This window comes from Tympanuchus pallidicinctus, unplaced genomic scaffold (genome assembly GCF_026119805.1).
Source record: "Tympanuchus pallidicinctus isolate F22 unplaced genomic scaffold, pur_lepc_1.0 scaffold27, whole genome shotgun sequence".
NCBI classification, from domain to species: domain Eukaryota; kingdom Metazoa; phylum Chordata; class Aves; order Galliformes; family Phasianidae; genus Tympanuchus; species Tympanuchus pallidicinctus.
Genome location: NW_026294744.1, coordinates 7,484,794 through 7,502,796, shown reverse-complemented (window position 1 = coordinate 7,502,796; position 18,003 = coordinate 7,484,794). Strand labels below are relative to the sequence as shown.

The 18,003-nt window shown below is 39.0% G+C and overlaps 1 protein-coding gene across 3 annotated transcripts in view; it reads left to right on the top strand.

Moving 5' to 3' along the window:
* The first annotated feature begins 257 nt into the window (after positions 1–257).
* GYS2 (glycogen synthase 2) overlaps positions 258–18,003 on the top strand; it is a 41,429-nt gene continuing 23,683 nt past the window's right edge. Inside the window, exons 1-6 of one of the 3 annotated variants that reach the window (XM_052690609.1) lie at positions 295–355; positions 437–479; positions 625–854; positions 11,060–11,241; positions 13,480–13,671; positions 14,438–14,623. In XM_052690609.1, the coding sequence (XP_052546569.1) occupies positions 734–854; positions 11,060–11,241; positions 13,480–13,671; positions 14,438–14,623 (681 nt within the window). In that variant the 5' untranslated portion in view covers positions 295–355; positions 437–479; positions 625–733. Of the gene's footprint in view, positions 480–624; positions 855–11,059; positions 11,242–13,479; positions 13,672–14,437; positions 14,624–18,003 lie in introns of all 3 variants that reach the window. The other 2 variants (XM_052690610.1, XM_052690608.1) reach the window with 2 other exon arrangements.

Below are 18,003 nucleotides of genomic sequence, written 5' to 3'. Positions count from 1 at the left end.
CTCTGTCTGTAGAAACTCTCAGATATGCAGACCTGTCCTAAGGCAGAATGAAACCGACAGCTTGCCCAGAGAGGGAACACAGCTGGAATTCACTGTGGAAGGCAAATTGTGCAAAGCAAATTAGTGCTTTTGGACTGATGGACTGAACAAGAATAGGTAACAGTGCTTAACCTGACAAGTAATCTTAGAGGCATCATGTAGAAAGAGCCTGTTTACCCTGCTGGCCAGTGGGTAGAGAAAGTCTATGAGTGGTAACAGGCAGGGGAGGACTCGGGGGCTGGACTCAGATCAGGTGGTGAACTCAGAGTGTCCTCTTTCCTGGAGTTTGCTCAGGGCAGTGCTGGATTTACAGCTGGTGAGTTTCAATTGTTCCTGAGGGGGAAGATACTGAATGTTGTGACTGGGGAGCTCAAAACCAATTTTTACCTCCCTTTAGGGGCAGAAGAAAGGCCTGCCCCCAAAGCGAAGACCTTCCTCAGGTCAGTCTTTTTTAAATTCTTACCTCTGCCAGCAGCTGCTTCTCAAGCCCTGAGGATTTCACTGAGCCAATTTAATGCTGGTGGTCAGACAGTTTAAACCCATTAGCTGCCAGCTATCTGAGTAAATTTTCTTCTCCAAACCCAGCGCACCGGCAGACCACTCCAAGCAGAACTGCAGAGAAACGGCTACATTAAGCGGACATTTGAGTACAACTGTTGTGGCCTGCGTGGTGAGCATTTAGGGGCTGAAGAAAATGCCACTGGCCAGATCACTGTCCATGACCTCTCTTAATGGGCTTCCTCAATGGGAAGATGAAGACCTACCAGTGGAGGACTTGTTGCTCTTTGAAGTTTCTTGGGAAGTTACCAACAAAGGTTTGTACAACACTCATAAGAGTCAGCACTGCTGTTTTTGTGGAAGTGGGAGGAGAAGTGTAGGATGTGGTCATGAGGGGCATTAAAGGGAGACCGGGCAAAAGCTGGCTGCGTGTGTTTTGTATCGGCAGGAACAAATGCAGCATCCATGTTTGTGTGTGGGCTGCATCTGCATGTACTTCCGTGGAAGGAGCATAGTAGTGTCAGGACATGTATTTGTCTGCACACCATTCACCACCAGGGCTGTGTTGTTTAAACAAACATCTAAGTGTTATGCCCAGGTGTGCATGTTTATGAATATACAGACATTCCTTTGTACGTATTTAGATTTTATCTTCTATGCAAATTCACTTGGGAATATAACACATGAAAATTGGCTGCAAAACAAACACTAAATTCAGAGAAGTTAGTAGTTTCTCCTTCTATAGCAGTGTGGAAAAGAGGCCCAATTTGAAATAGTCACAAATAAACACAGTCGCATTGAAACCACTGAACAAAACAGACGTCAATGACCAACAGTCTTTACGCCAGCTGAAACCCTTTTGGACTGGCTTTTGCAAACACAGGTAGTGCCAGACAGGGACTTCATGTTTTGCACACGTGTACAGACTCAAAATCTGCTCACCATGCAGTGTTACACATAAAGTCTATGCTACTTGTTACGCAAAGATCTTTCTGCGTCCATTACCAATTCCTTCATCAAAATATGCCCCTTTCATAGAATGGAGTCATAGAATCATAGAATGGAATCATTTCAGCTAGGTGCAGTTTACTAAGGGGGGACAGGCTCCATTTTTGCCATAAAAGCGAATTAGTATGAGTAAATGATTGACCTATGTGTCTTATTGTCCTGGCAGATAAATAAAGAGATTAGACTGAAGAGAGGATCTGTAATCTGCTAAGATTTTAACCCTAACGAGGAAATATGTGTGAGAGGAGCAGAGTGCTAGGGTCTATCACTCTGGTGGAACTAGAATTAATATTCTGTGATCGCTTCCAGTATTTAGTCTGCACTGAACTGCAATTTTACTTGCCCAGGAGGATCAATACACAGAGGTAGTACAGAGTAGCTTTTACACTTTGAATCCCTGTGGGCTTATTTTTCAGTAGTTTTAGTCAAGTTTTTTGAGGTAGATGTCTACTGTCAGAATTTGGAGCATGCAGCATTTACTTTTGTCGCATGCATGGTAAGTAAGCCAATGGCAAGCAGATGGCAGCAGAAATCTGGAAAGTTCAGATGTCCTCCTTCACATTTCTGAGCTCTGTGCTATTTACATACTCTGTTATCTGGATCCCCTGGCTACAGGGATCACACAGATATTTAAGAACAAGTAAAGAAGAATTAGATGTATCTGTCTTTATGTGAAAAATGCTGAGAATGTTTTGATCATCCATACAGCTTTTAATGACCTTATTTCTAGCTGTGTCAGTTGATTTGGCTGCACTGATTAGTTTCGTGTTTTATGGGAGAACTAATATTTATAATAGAGTGAACATTTTTTCAAATTAGTTAAAAATAAAGGTGCTGTTAATTGTCCCAGGTGTCAAACTCATCTGTCCAAATGGAGCTGACACAGCTAGATATAGCAAACAGTGTCTTCATTAAAACTGGATTTCTGTACAAAATTCCCATCAGCCAACCCTGACTGGAAATGTTTGTGCAAAAAATCTTCAATAAGCCTATTTCAGCTTACTTTTCTGTGAGCCTTTACATTCTTGCTGCTGAAGGCTTTTTTTCCTGTGTGTTCCATGCAATTGAATGTCAAAGTCACATGATGAGATTCCCCAGTGACCTTTTTATAAACAGTTCTTGGAAAACGTTAAGGCATTGGGCTTATAAGGAAAGAGAATAGCCAACAAAAGGGAGAGTTTTCACAGAAGATACACAGGCTTAGGAAATACAATCACTTACACCATTTTCCCCATCCTCCTTTAGCAGTTCTTATGGAATAACTGTTCATTTTACTAAGTAGCCTGCTCCCACATAGATTTAATGCTTCTGCATGTTTCAGTGTTTTAGTTTTAATGTTGCTATCTATATTTCTAATATAGAGGGAAAGATAAGCATAAGCTGGGCTTATTGCCCTGACAAGCTCATTTGATGATTTAATATGATGGTTAAATATTTCTTTTCTGGCAATGCAAAGCTGTTTCAGCATGAAGTTAGCTCATGCAGCTGAAGTGGTGTAATGCTGCTGCGTACAGGAGAGTTCAAGTCTTTATATGTGCCTTGTATGTAACACTAGTTGCTTGTAAGCAGTGCCCTTTGCAAGTAGCTTCAGTTTTCTGAACTTCACAAATACATTTGCCTTCAGAGTTGGAGGACAATGAAAGGTCCTGCAACTACAGGAGTATATGTGAGTATATGTGAGTATATGTGAGTATATGTGAGTATATGTGAGTATATGTGAGTATATGTGAGTATATGTGAGTATATGTGATTGTATGGTGTGAGAGGGTTTTCACATGCCAGACTGCCTGTAGGAAAAGAGGGTTGACTGGCATTTCCTTGAGCAGGAGGTGGTGCTGGTTGGTACTGAGGTCAATGATGCAGCGGAAGGAAAGGATTTGTCAGTTGCATGAACTCAATATTCAGAGATATGCAAGTATTCATTATTCCCAGAGCCTCTTAAGTTCTTTCTCAACAGCTGCCACAGTGAAGGTGCCTCCCTTTTTTAAGTCTAGTTCATTTAACACATGCTCTAACTAGCAGAGTTTTCTACTTGCCTATGCTTCCTTTTTATACTCTGTGTTCCAGTGCTGCCTGTGCTGAGTGGCAGCTTCTGACATAAGAACTGGAAAGCACCAGCATCTCAGTTATTCTTTTTTCCCCTAGCTTACATAGCCAATTTGGAGCATGCAGAGATAAGATAGCTGAAGGAGAGAATGAGGGATTAAAAAAAAAAAAGAATCTCATCTGGAAGTGTGACTCTCCCTCCACCTTACCCCCAAGTAAAGCAAAAAGGAACTTGCCGCTTAAAATGTGAGCACAACATTAACACCATCTTGCACTGAAAGTCTTCTGTCACAAATGTAAGAAAAATGTAGTTTGTGATACAAGATTCTTCCGCTTTGACTCTCCACTGATGGGCAAGTCCCGTACTGTGAAGTGAATCTACTGTGTTTATGTGGCAGAAAGGGACGAAAGCAAACAGGCAAGAGCCCCAGTGCACTGCAGAGCTGCATGATCTGGTGGTAATCTTGGAGAAACTCAGCTTTTTTTCACACTTCCTTCCCCATCTTTTGGGGCCAGTACGCTTCAGTAAAGCTAGATCTGGGCCTATCTCTATGCATGTTGCAAAAGTGGACTGTTTGCTGTGTTTTGCTTTTTTTTTTTCTCTCTCTCATAACACAAAGACCAATGGAACTGTAAGAACGGGAGCACAGAGCAAATTGGCGACAAGCTTTGTATATCTTATGTCTGAAGCTCCATACATGGAAATTGTCAGCAGGGAACCAAAAGCTACTACAGGAGTGTGGAGGCAACTGCAGCAAACCTTCCACAGTAATCTTTTGTCCTCAATTCCTCCTTCTCAACATCTTTTAAATATTTTCCCACTGATAATTGGAGTATTTAACTGAGATAGAGAAGTGTAATTCTTAGCTGTAGGTTAGTGAGTTTTTGGATATGCATAATGAAAAGGGCTGCAAACTCTGAAAATCTGATTCTGTGCTCTTTGAAGATTCCTTTAAAGTCATTCAATTGATGCTTAGATTCGTATCTTTTGCTATACTTAACAGCTTTTAGCTAGAAAGAAGAGTGCTTAAAAATGCTGGTCTGACTGCCAGTTTCTATCATCATTCAGCTGTGAACAGATTGGCTCAAAAATCACTCGTAGGTGAATCTTAAATATTTTTTTCCAGCCCTACTGGAAGGAAGATTCTGTTAAAAACAAACCTTAGTTCATTTTCCCCTGAAGCAGAGTTCTGTGCATGGGTTCCCTGGTGAAAACCTGGACCCTTGGTTATTAAATCATGAAATCACTGAAGTCAGCAGGACCAACATTTCACTCTGTCTGCATTAAATGTTTTTCCATGGTGGAAGGTCTTTGGGAGAAGGTGGATGATGAAATCTGTGACACAGTTGAACCAGAACACTTTAGAAAGTAAAGATGTGCTAGCATATGTCTTACATATAACACATATTTGTTATCCATAAGAAAAATCATCTTCTTGTGGAAACTTAGCATGAGCACAGCATCATAACCCATCGTGCTTCTGGATCTGGTGATATCTTGGCATCAAAGTAATATGAAATTAAATCCTTTGTATTTGAGATGATGCACACTGTATTGTGTGCACTGATGCAGGACTGTATTGTGAAAATCTGCTGTAAATTGCACTGTTTTGGTATTATTTCAAAACATACTTCTAGTGCCAGAACTTCAAAGGATACAGATAACTTCTGTCTTCTGATGAGTCCTGGACACAAAAGTAGCAAAAAAAATACATAAAAAGTATGTGAAGTATGAAAGTATGTGAAGGGGCTTTGTATTTTTTGATTGACATTATTTTACTCCAAAGATAGTCACCAGATACACATAATGAAAAATTCAGAATAGAACCAAACATTAGAAGAAATGAGACCGGGCCCAATTTTATTACGTCTATAGATCAGAGACAAATTTTGAGGGGAAGGGGTGAAATAATAGTTGACGTTAACTAGTAATCGTGGCAGTGAAGTCATTTTAGGACAAGGGGGAATGGTTTTAAACTGAGACAGAGGAGGTTTAGGTTAGATATTAGGAAGGAAGTTTTTCACACAGAGGGCGGTGACACACTGGAACAGGTTGCCCAAGGAGGCTGTGGATGCCCCATCCCTGGAGGCATTCAAGGCCAGGCTGGATGTGGCTCTTGGCAGCTTGGTCTAGTGGTTGGCAACCCTGCACATAGCAGGAGGGTTGAAACTAGGTGATCTTTGTGGTCCTTTTCAACCCAGGCCATTTTATGATTCTACAATTTTGAATCCTGAAGTTGGTACTACTTCCTTCTTGGATTCCATGGCAAGCACAGCCCCCCAGAAAAGCTCTAGTGCCTTCTGTGTCAGGTTGTGGCAAAAAAGATGAAGTATAGAAAAGATGAAGAGTGGAAGCACCTTCCTTCCAGTAGGGCTGGAAAAAACTCTGCCTCTGTAGCAAAGGTGTGCAGGGAAGGGCTCCTGCCTCTATCCTGCAGGTGACAGTCTTCCTGTCTCGGTTTTGTAGCTTCTCGTGCCGTCTCTTTACTTCCTTTTTGGTGTCTGCTTCTGCTTACCTCTGTCTTTCCACAATGTGGGGTAGGTAGGAGAGCAAGTAAAGTGAACAGTAGGTATCTCTGGCAGCTTTGAGAAGTTTGGGCCATTCCTTGCTCAAACATTCCCACCTGCACAGGCCATTTTCTAGAAATGAATTTCCTGCGTAATCTTGCAAGTCCTTCCTCATCAGGTGACAAAGAGCATTTGCAATGGGTCTTTCCATGTGATATTTTCAGCAGAAATAGCGTGCTTTCTGCAGTGATAGACCTTGCATAAAGATCTCCAGTTGCGAAATCAGGGCTCTGCTTCTGCATAATGCTGTCCTCAGTAGCAGTGTGATACAAGGAGTCCATTCTGACTCACAGACCGTTTGTTTATTTATTTAAGTAGCTCTGATATCTGTCTCAGTGTCTCAGAAGGCACTAATTACTGCTTGGACTTTAAATATGCAGCAATAATAATACACTTGAAATGGGGAAAGAAGTAAGAGGCTGAAGTAATGAAGATGATAACTTCTTAGATAAATGCGCAGTTATGGTAAAGGGTATGAAAAAATTCAAACTTAGGAAAATAATTTTATGAAATATTTTCTGAGCAAATATTTTGTTTTCATCTTTTTCCTTTTAAAGAGGTCACTAAAAAGAAGTCAAACTTTCTCATGTGGACTTTCTTTCCCCAAAACTTTTTTTTTCCCCTGCCCCTACCAGTTTATTTTTCCCAAAAAAGAGGGAGAGGATGAATGGAAATAAATGAGGAGAATTATTTTTTCTTGATTTCTTTTTTAACTTAATTTCCTCTTTCTGATGGAAAAGTTAAAAATAAATTTTAAAAACAAATAATAGAAACATTTTTTTTCTCTCAAGGAGGTTTTATCGGAACTTAAAATATTTGCATGAAGTGTTTCAGGTGGAATTAGAACACTAAGTTGGTCCTGGAAGCACTCAAGGCCAGGCTGGATGGGGCTTTGAGCAACCTGGTCTAGAGGGAGGTGTCCCTGCCTACAGCAGGGGGTTGGAATCAGATGATCTTAAAGGTCCCTTCCAACCCAAACCGTTCTATGATTCTATAATTTATTCACATTTCACTATTAATTCTTCAGATAGCAGAACTTCAGAGGCTGCATACAGAAACCTAAAACATCAGGGGATTTTCATACATCCTTATTGTTTGGGAACTTTTTATAGCTACAATATGACATAAAAGTATGTGATTAGGGACGAACAAGGTGATGTATCATATAGGTGAGAATAATTTGAGAATCCTGTTAGGATCTGTGTATTCAACTTCAGCCTAGCTCTGTTAGCTGGTAGAATGTGTAATACATTGATTATTAACATAAGTATTTCCAGTGGATTCAAAGCCACTGTGCAGATATAATCTGTCTCTTCATAATATATAACATGTTCCTTGAATTGTTTTGGGAAAGTGAATTTTCCAAAGTCTATGTGTTGTTCTAGACATTGTTCTTTCCTTCTCAGATTGTCTTTTTTTAAGTTAAGCCTGACCCTTTTCACATACGCACAGTTTCACTCGCCCAGTCAATGTAAGTTTACACAAAGATGTGCCTTGTGAGTCATATTTCCACAGTGGCAGAGAAAACAAAAGTAGATTTGAAGACCAAGTAACCGTGACCTTTTATCGCAGCTATCTTCTGCAGAGTTTTTACTGTCCATAAAATGTACTCTTTCATTTTTATCCTTAGTAATTCTCGTTACATTTCAGGCAAAATAGTACCCTCAAATGTATTTTACATTGCAGTGCGACAGATTATGGTGGTAGACCACAGCACACTCTCCAATTTTTCATTCAGAACAGGCCTTCTTTTTTGATAGGGCATGTTTTAGAACAGAGAGTAATGCTACACGAAATCTTGCGAACAGGATCACTCAGCTGTTGGCTTTGTAAAGTGATGTCCCAGGCCATTTATCTCTTTTAAAGGCAGTATCTGCAAACTCAGCTGCCAACATTGAACACCTTGCAGTGTGAAAGGCACTGATCTCCACTCTTTTGGTGGAGGGGAAAGAGCTCCATGCCATTGATGTCATATGTGGCTTTATCATGTTACCTAGTATTCTAATTCTTGTACATAGGTTTTTTACTCATTTCCATGTGGCCACCAGGTAACTTTGCACAAAAATCTCCCCGTTATAAGACCAACATTTTTGCCAATAAAAACCAACTAGTTTCACAACTAGGATTTCTACTTGTTTATTTGTTTCGGATTAAAGTGATTTCTGTTCATATGATGACCTTTCCATGAGAGCAGACAACGTTTGTGTCATTGTAACCGCATGACATTGTAGATTGAATCTTCTGACTTGTCACATTATTAAAATGGTGTATTTGCACAAATACAAGGTATTCATGTAGTTTCTATCAGCTTATGAACAGAGGAATTTGGAGCCACTTTCTTTGGACTTTTTGAAATCCCTGTCCAGAGCAGCTATGGTAGACAGTCATAGAATCATAGAATCATGGAATCATACAATGGCCTGGGTTGAAAAGGACCACAATGATCATCTAGTTCCAATCCCCCTGCTGTGTGCAGGGTCGCCATCCACTGGACCAGGCTGCCCAGAGCCACATCCAGCCTGACCTTGAATGCCTCCAGGGATGGGGCATCCACAGCCTCCTTGGGCAACCTGTTCCAGTGTGTCACCACCCTCTGTGTGAAAAACTTCCTTCCTAATATCTAACCTAAACCTCCTCTGTCTCAGTTTAAAACCATTCCCCCTTGTCCGACCACTATCCAACTTCATAAACAGTTGTACCTGCTCCTGCTTATATGCTCCCCTCAAATACTAAAAGGCCTCAATAAGGTGTCCCCGAAGCCTTCTCTCCTCAAGCTAACCAAGCCCTCAACCTTTCTTCATAGAAGAGATGCTCATGGTGGCTGTGATTTAATTTCCCTGGCTTTCTGATCTGACCAAAGTACAGAAGAATTTTCCAATGCATAGATTTATTTCTGCAGTTCCATATCTCCATGATGTGGAACACCTTAACTGTAGCATTGATTTAGGAAGACATGAGAATCTTCTTAGATCCTGAGTTAGTATGTAGGTTAGTAACTTAATGAAATAGTGTTATTTAGCAAGCTGCTAGATTGGAACTGCATTTGTTTTTGTTTGTCAAATGCCTAGAAATCTGAGACACTTTGACATAAAAAACATTAAGGTTGGGAACCCTTCAGGCATTCAGAACAAATGGCATGCTTGTAAAGAAAAAGATTTTAAGTATGCAAATTCTCTTTTAGGAACACCATTAGAAAGCATAGCTCTGGCTGCTCAGTTTTTCAGGACTGTAAGATACCAGGCTTGGGAGAAGGCTTTCTATACTTCTCAGGTGATGCAGTTTAATTAGTTTGGGAACTAATCTCCTGAAGCTCTGAGCAACTTCAGCAGCTATTCTGTAAGGCATGGTCATTTGGGGCAGATTTTTAAGAAGAATCAGGTAAACCTTGAAGATTTTTTGCCATCTGCAGTGGTTATGCACTCCACCTGCACTTCTAGATACTCAAGTACCTTTCAAAATGAAGTGTGGATTGCTGAATGCTAGGCAATGATCACTTGCATTGCTGACTCCTTATGTATTTTGATGTTGTTGCTGAAAGGTGTAACATGGTCTTTTTATCTGAAGTATTACCAAATGCTTCCAGATTCAGTGGAAGGTGACATTTCTGAGTAGGAACTTTCATTATTTTCCTATTATTTCCTGGTCTGCAAATGTTGTTTGCCTTCATTTGTCTTACCTTGCTTAAAATCATCAGAGCTATGACAAAAAACATCTGTGATATATAGCAGCAGTCTCTTCTTTTGCCCTCCCTTCTACTTGATTGATCTAAGCACTTATTAGTGAACACAGTGTTTTTGTGGTGGTGGAATGGCCACTGCCTTGCATCGCAGGTCCTGTGACCAAGGGGGCTGCAAGGCTGCATTGCCAGTGCATAGATCACAGGGACAAATGTGGAAAACTGTCAGGGAAAAGTAACTAATTGAATCTAGCATCCCATATGCAAGACTAAATAGGTTCTGTCTTTACTCATCAGAAGATAGTACTGCTCTATTCTCTTAGAAATTTAGTACTACATTTACTTTTAAGATTGACGATATTGAGGTGGAAAGTGCTGCAGATATTTATATCGGCAACGTAGGCTACGTTCATACCTATTTAACAACTCTTTAGATTAGTGATGAACATGACACCTTTTGCTACAAAGATTTAGGTTTAAATCCATTTCATGGCCAATAGTCCACAAAATTCATCACTGCCTCTACTTCTCTCTGTGATTTGTGTGAAACAAGCTGGAGGTGCCAGCCTAGTAATTACCACGTGTATTTCCACATCGCAAAGTACATGTTTGAAAATGATGACTTCTTCATTAAAAAAAATAAAAAATAAAAAAAATAGCAGTCTGAATTTGAAATGCAGTAGAATCAAAATTAGGCAAGGGAAAATGGAACTGTGAGCCTCAGGATTTGAATCCCATAGTCTGAGTGTAGATATTTGAAAAGGAGTGGACAACCTAAAAAAAAAATAAATTGAATGAATATTTATGATGTGACTTCATACACTTGAAAGAAATTAAAATAGTAATAATAATAGATAGAATTGGTAATTAAGGCTAGAAAGCATCCATTTGAGATTAGAGGAGAAATTGAAGAAGAGGAGAAATAGGAAGAGAAATAGAAGGAAGCCATATACTGTTAACCAGAATTAAGCAAAGAATTAAATTGCTATTTAAGGATAACACATGGTCTGCTACCACAGCATACTCCTAAACTAAATGGTGAAGCTCTGGTTAGAATTTAGGAGGCTGAATTTCTATTTATTTGTTAGATTCCAGGTTTCATTTTAAGTCTGAATACGCAAAGTGATTTAGTCTGTCTGACTCCCAGGTAGGATGGAACTTATTCCAGATGTTTAAGGCCTGTTCCCATTTTTACTTTTTGTTCTTTGTGATCTTGTTTTTCAGTGGGAGGAATTTATACCGTGATCCAGACGAAAGCCAAAATTACAGCAGATGAATGGGGTGAAAACTATTTTCTGATTGGTCCTTATTTTGAGCACAATGTGAAGACTCAGGTGGAAGTATGTGAGCCTCCAAACCCTGCAATTAAGAAGGCGATGGATACCATGAAAAGCCAAGGGTGTCAGGTAAATCAGATGTGCTTCTGCTTCTCAGGACAACTAAGCTGACTTTGAGGAGATTACAGTTTTGGTTAATGCTCCCACTGTTCCACTTGACACAGCAGTCCTGGTCAATGTCACAATGGGAAAAGCTCAGATTCTACGGTTAGAACAGCAAAGTCGATTCATTACAGGTTATTTTTGAGGAAGAAACAGTTTATCCAATTAAAGGTTTTAACACTCATTTATCTGCAAGACTACTTAATTGGATTAATGACTTATTTCTCCAGTATCTAAATACAGTGAGATTTTAGTGGATATAATACGACCTTACTTTGACTGAACCCTTATGTTACCTTCAGCATTCTTGTGCTGTTGAAGAAACTTTAAGAAAAGCATCTCATCATCACAAAATTTTTTTATGAAGCAATGTGCTGAGTTGAAAGACACAAAGGGAAAAACCACAAGTGTGCTTAAGAAAAAGCACCCAACTGATAAAGAATCTGCTTCCTCAGATCAATACAACTGACTATCCATTCCCTAGAAAGAGGGTTTAAGCTGTAGCATACATAGGGAGTTAATCTGTGTTTCTTGCTCAGTTTTTATTGGTGTTTTCTCTGGGACCTCAGATCAATCTCATAGCTTGACTCCAACCATAAACTAGTAATAAAGTGCTTCTTATTCAGCAGTGAGCTAAAAATGGCACACCAGCTGTGGCACTGGCAATGTGTTATTTCCTTTTGCTACGGCAGTTCTTAGGTTCTCATGCCCTGCTATACGTTAAATACATTGCTGGAAATACATGAGCCACAGCTTGGGATAGTGTCTGTTGGAGATGCTGTTGTTGTACGATGCTTGGCATTGTTAAAAATGAAATTCAAACTGAAAGGTCTAATCTAACAGGAATATAAATCTGTATTTTTATCAGACTTTCCTAAGTAAATTATCAAGTTTTATGTGCTGCACCTGTTCCTTACAGAGAGATGTCTCTGCAAGGTAGCACTCCTTTGTTTCGATAATAGCAAAAGGCTTGTGGGGCAGATTATTTGCAAAGCTATACATACATATATATATACTTTATGCTGTTCCAGCATACATTCAATTTAAGCAGTCAGCTCTGGCAGTCTGACATGTGCATCGTTGTGCTGGAGTATTCATATATAGCAGGAGATCTATCCCAGGTACGTCAAGTATAGCTTTGATCTCTAATAATGACGCTTTAGATTCCAGGAGCTGCACTTATCCTATTATCAGTGTGTCTGGATTTTGCTTATGTATCACAATGGAACCCTTTAAACCAGGGGACCTAGGAAAGCTTCCGAACTTCTCAGGTCAGGTGTGTTCCTTGCCACAACTTGACACCGTATTTAAAATCAGGGTTCACACAGGATCCCTGCTCATCAACCTCATTTTCCTAAGGAAGAAATCAGAATAGCTTGAAATATGTATGTAAGGGCCTGAGCTTTCTTTGTATAGCTATCTTTGATACAGCTTTTATTTTTTGTGCAAATAGGTCTGAGAACTTTAGTCTCTGTTTTCAAGACCTGCCCTCTGTCTCACCAGCTCTAACATTAGGACAGGATTCCACACTGGAGAGCCCAGGGGTTGGTGAATTAAATGCAATTGAACAACAACATAAAAGATTCCTATGAGCCGGATGCAGAGTATAAACTGCATTAATCTACATATAGTACCTCATTATCCACAGTTAATATGCCTCTGCTGCTATAGCCATTTTGGGTTGAAGACCCAAATGAGTGAGATAATTTGAAATAAGGTGAAATAATCTGACTGTGTAGACTGCTGCAATGTGAAATGTGATCCAAATTGCATTGTGTTGCCTTAGGACAGTTCAGCTTATTCTCCTTGTTGTGCAGGTAGGTTATTATCACTGGAGTTGTAATTCTGTTACAGATGTTTAAGTGTACTGATGCAGATAAAGATGGAAAGCTGTATATTTGGGGGCTGATATTTTTAGATATTGTAACACCTTCTGATTGTTTCTTCCTCTCTGCAAAGGGCACCAACTGTACTGTGTGGGCAGAATGAGGAAATGTCATGCAATTTCCACTTACCACGACCTTTGATCAAGTATTACTCCATGTATTTTGCAAGGAAAGCCACAAATCCTGGGTGTAGAGGACTATGATCCTTAGCATTCCTTATGTAAAATACGTATGATTTGATGGATGAAAATACTTGTGGAAATTTGTTTTCACATTCACTTTAACATTTTCTTCTTATATCTTTGCCTATTTTCTTTAGGTCTTTTTTGGAAGATGGCTGATAGAGGGCAGCCCATATGTCTTACTGTTTGATATAGGATCAGCAGCCTGGAATCTGGACAGATGGAAAGGCGAATTTTGGGATGCTACCAACATAGGGATTCCTTTTCATGACCGAGAAGCCAATGATGCTGTAATTTTTGGATCAGTAACAGCCTGGTTTTTAAAAGAGGTACAGTTTTTAAAATCTGGAGTTTTTAAAACCTCAACCTTGTCAGCAGAGAAGAAAAGTTTTGGGATGTGGTTCCTGACCTGGATGAAATTTGTATTTATAACTTAAGTCTTATCACTTTAATTATGTTTTTCCAAGTCTTATGTGAAATGTGCCATGTCTTCACTGTCATTTCTTCCTGTTTTTTTTTTTTCCCAACTCCTTTATTTGTCACTGGGTGTTCTTACAGATAAGATCCCAAGCACCCTTTTCCTTTCCTACCATAGTCAAGTTGTCACTCTCACAAACGTGTCATGAAGCCAGTAAGAAAGTTCTCTCAGCTGCTAGATTGTACTTTGCAGAGATGTTACAGACAGAATGAATGACAACACCATGACTTCCATTACTCTTACCACAGCATCCCTGAAAAAACAAAACTTTGTCAATCTACAGAATCATCTCCGTTAGAGATGCTCATGACTTCTTTATCTAAATTAGAGTTTCAATAGCAGATAAGCAAGTTCAAAGAATGAACAGTGACTGCCCTTGCTGGAGCTTCCCAGCACTCTAGGAAGGATGCTGTTCTGAGGTACAAGTGAAGGACATGTGCTTTGTGTGCTAAGGATTAAGGCTGATAGGAATCAAGACACATGACCACTTAGAACACTATACTGTTTGGTCATATGAAAGAGCACACACACAAGACAATATGAAGGAAAGTTTCTGAGGCTGGGATGATGAACTGGATAATACACGTTTAATATATGTTCTTTCTAATTTTTTTCAGCTTTCCTGTCAGTTTGATGACAAGCCCAACATAGTTGCTCATTTCCATGAATGGCAGGCAGGAGTGGGTTTAATACTGTCTCGATCTCAGAAACTTCCAGTTGCCACAATTTTTACTACCCATGCCACTCTGCTTGGGAGATACTTGTGTGCAGCCAATATAGACTTCTACAACAATCTTGACCAGGTAAGAGACAGTTTTCTTATTCCTTCTCTTTTTTTCCACCTAACCAGCTCCTAGATCTTTTCTGGTTATTGTGCAACATTATATATTACATTTTCCATGCTGTGTGATCACTTAAGTTGTCCCACAGCAGAGTGATAAGTCATCGGTTCCAACACATAAGAAATGGTAAGATCTTGAGGTGTGTAGGGCCTTGTGCTTTTGTCTCTATGCCATCTTTCTGTAGAGTATAAAATACTTGTACTTCCTTTAATTAACTTTAGGTTACCAGATTTTCACTGCAGAGTATTGAAAGTCATTCAGTCTTTAATCAAGTCAGTGCTTTGGTCCAATCCGCAGCTATATGGAATAATATTGCAGCTGTACAGGTTTGCCCACAGAGATTCATAACCTTCTTTTCAATGATTTGGAACATTCTCAAAAGCATGGGAGAGTTATAGGGCCAGACATCACTGCAAGTAGCTTTGAGAATCTTCCCCTTCATGTTCAGGAGCAGTGATCAACTCAAGTAATATATGCTGCATTTTCTAAGTTAGTTAGCAGTCTGAGTAACTAGTAAATTTGAAACCCATACAGCTGTAGTCAGGTACAGCCTCACAACATTCTTTCTTTAATGAAAGTTCCTAGAAAAAAATAGCTAGTAGCTCTCTGCTTGCAGGAGATATCCTGTAGTGCCATTAAATGTTTTTTTTTTTTGATTTTGCTGTTTCCTTTCCCCAGACTATTAATTCTTGCAAATCATAAGTCCTACTTTCAAGCTTCTCTGTAACAGAGAAGGAAGTATTTACTGAGTTTAAAAGACCCACATCCACTTCTGGGAATTCTTGTAAACTCTTTAGTGGTTTTGGTTTTTGTTGTTCCTTTTCAGTCAAAGCATAACATAAACTAAAATTTCAAGGACCCAGATATCTTTAGTACTGCCTTCTATGGAGTCACATTACATGATTTGGGATTTCTAGTGTGTTTACAGACAAATCAAGAACAAGAGATTCTTTTCATTCCAGTGTGTATTGAGGGCAGCTTTAGTCAGAAGACTGTTCAAGCATTTCCTTGGCTAAAAGCACTGAATGAAATGAATCGGTTTGTAACATAATTGATGTTTATTCCACTCTGTGTCAAACTTAAGTGTCTCCCAAAGACAAGGCTGAAGCAGTAGTATGATACTGTCCTTATTCAAGAGCACAGTAAACACAAGCCAAATATCCTCCCTCATATTATCTTCTGTAAAATCTGTCTTACTCTATCACCTAGGAGAACTGCTCTCCTGAATTAGATATCATTAGATATTAGATACGATCAGACATTAAAGAGGCAACATGCCATCAGACCAAACTTTAGGAGTTTAGACATTCCTACTCCCTTATATTCTCCTTATATGTATATATGCAAATTTTAATTACAGTCTCAGTACTGTATCTTTCTCTGGACAGAGCTAAATTGAAATAACTAAGACCATCTCATTTCAGATTTAACAGGGAAAGCAGGGACTTTTCAGCAAAAAATTCATTTGTTCAACTTGCATTATTAGACATAATTTGTTAGTGAGGAAGCTGCAATTTAAAAAATGAAAAGGTATTTAAAATGAGAAACTGGAGTTTAAAAAAGAAGTGGGAGGAGCTAATAGCTTTATAAATTGATTCTAAAAATACTGTCAGAGAATTTCCTTCCTTTTGTAAAGAAAATTAAAAAAAAAAAAAAAAAAGAGTTTCATATTCTGATTAATTTGGTGAGCTACAGGAAGTCTTGTGAAATAGACTCCTTTTCTGAAAAGCACTTTTTTTTTTTCCTCAATGATAATTTTGGGTCCTCATCCTTACCTGTGTACTCAAAAGAAAGTCATGAACTTGCATCTAAACAGACATACAGATTTTGGCATATTTTTATACTAGTCACAGTATTTATATCATTTTTAATGTTCACATATTACATGGCCAGCCTTTATGTGATTAGCTACAGTGCATCCTATTCTGAATCTTCACAAGCCTAATTGGTAACAATTAACTATGTGATAAATATAAATACAACCAGTTTTATTCTAAAATTATATTGAATAAAAAATATGTATCTATTTAAAATATTATAAACTGCTGTAGAAAATATTTTGGTGAGGAAAGTTGTGGATGTCTAGACCGTACTCCTTTATGCCCTCTGCGTAAAGATTGACATTTACATGCAGTGTTAATACATGAAACGATGCCAAACTCTTACATTGCTGTTTTTCATGCTTAAAAGGTGCTAAAGCTTTCCCTGACAAATTTAACATTTAGTGAGAGATTAGATATCTAAATGAGGGCTCCTTTCACTGTAAAAAGGTCAGCTGGGCCCAAAAGCGTGTTGAGAAACGTAAGAAGTTGATCTAGAGTTTGGTAATTAAATGATACAGATGTGTCTTCAGAGGGTATTGTTGCTGTCCTCCAGTAGTAAACTATTAAGGTCAAACAAGTGATTTGTGCAGTGATGGAAATTCTCCAGGGCTTTGTAATATTAAACCTTTGGATGAGACAAAATATTTTTAGTACATGTGAGCTCCCCCTCACAATTATGATAGCTGCTTTATCTGTTAGTGCCATTGCATGATATTCTTTAAAGCATAATAGCAATAAACTTTATTTACTTTTGATCAGCGTTTCCTGGCTAGAATATATTTTCAACCAGCTTTAAGTACAGCAGTCAAGATGGGTGGGAAAGAAGCCACTGTGGTGTATTCTGTGCCAGACATAACAGAAAAACAGTTGCAACACCACAGGAAAAGGTATGGCCTAGTTGTACTTGGAGATGATCTGACATAAACAGTTCCTGCAAAGAAAAACAGGAAAATTCATGTTTCCTTTTGTAGTCCTCAACACAGTCCAAGAAAAGCCATGTTTGAATGCATACTAGAGGGGTCTACTCTGGTCACTGAAGCCAAGCACTGAAGACCAGCACTTTCTTCAGTGCTGAAGAGGAACTTAACAGTGGGATCCACAAATACAACCTTAATATGGTATTTGGATGCCTGAGAAAAGATGCTTGCCCAGTATCTTCAAAGTCCTTTCTCTCTCTTTCTTCTTTCACAGTTCCTTAGCTATGTTCTTTCTCACTGTTGTATTTCCCATTAGCCCTGAAATTAATGCACTGTTTGTCCTCCATTGTCCATCAGCCCTTCTCTCTTTGCACACACTCATACAAACACACGTATGCACACGTATATGCACTCAGTGCAGCACTCTTTTACCTCAGTGTTATTATGCTCTTATAGACAGGCAGTACCAGAAGATACAAGCTGAGTTGAAAGATCTCTTTTAAAGATGTGAAAGTATTACTGAGATTTTCTTGAGTCTACATTGAAAAATACCACTTAGATTCTAAGAAAGCTTAATATGTACCACTGGCACAAATACAGA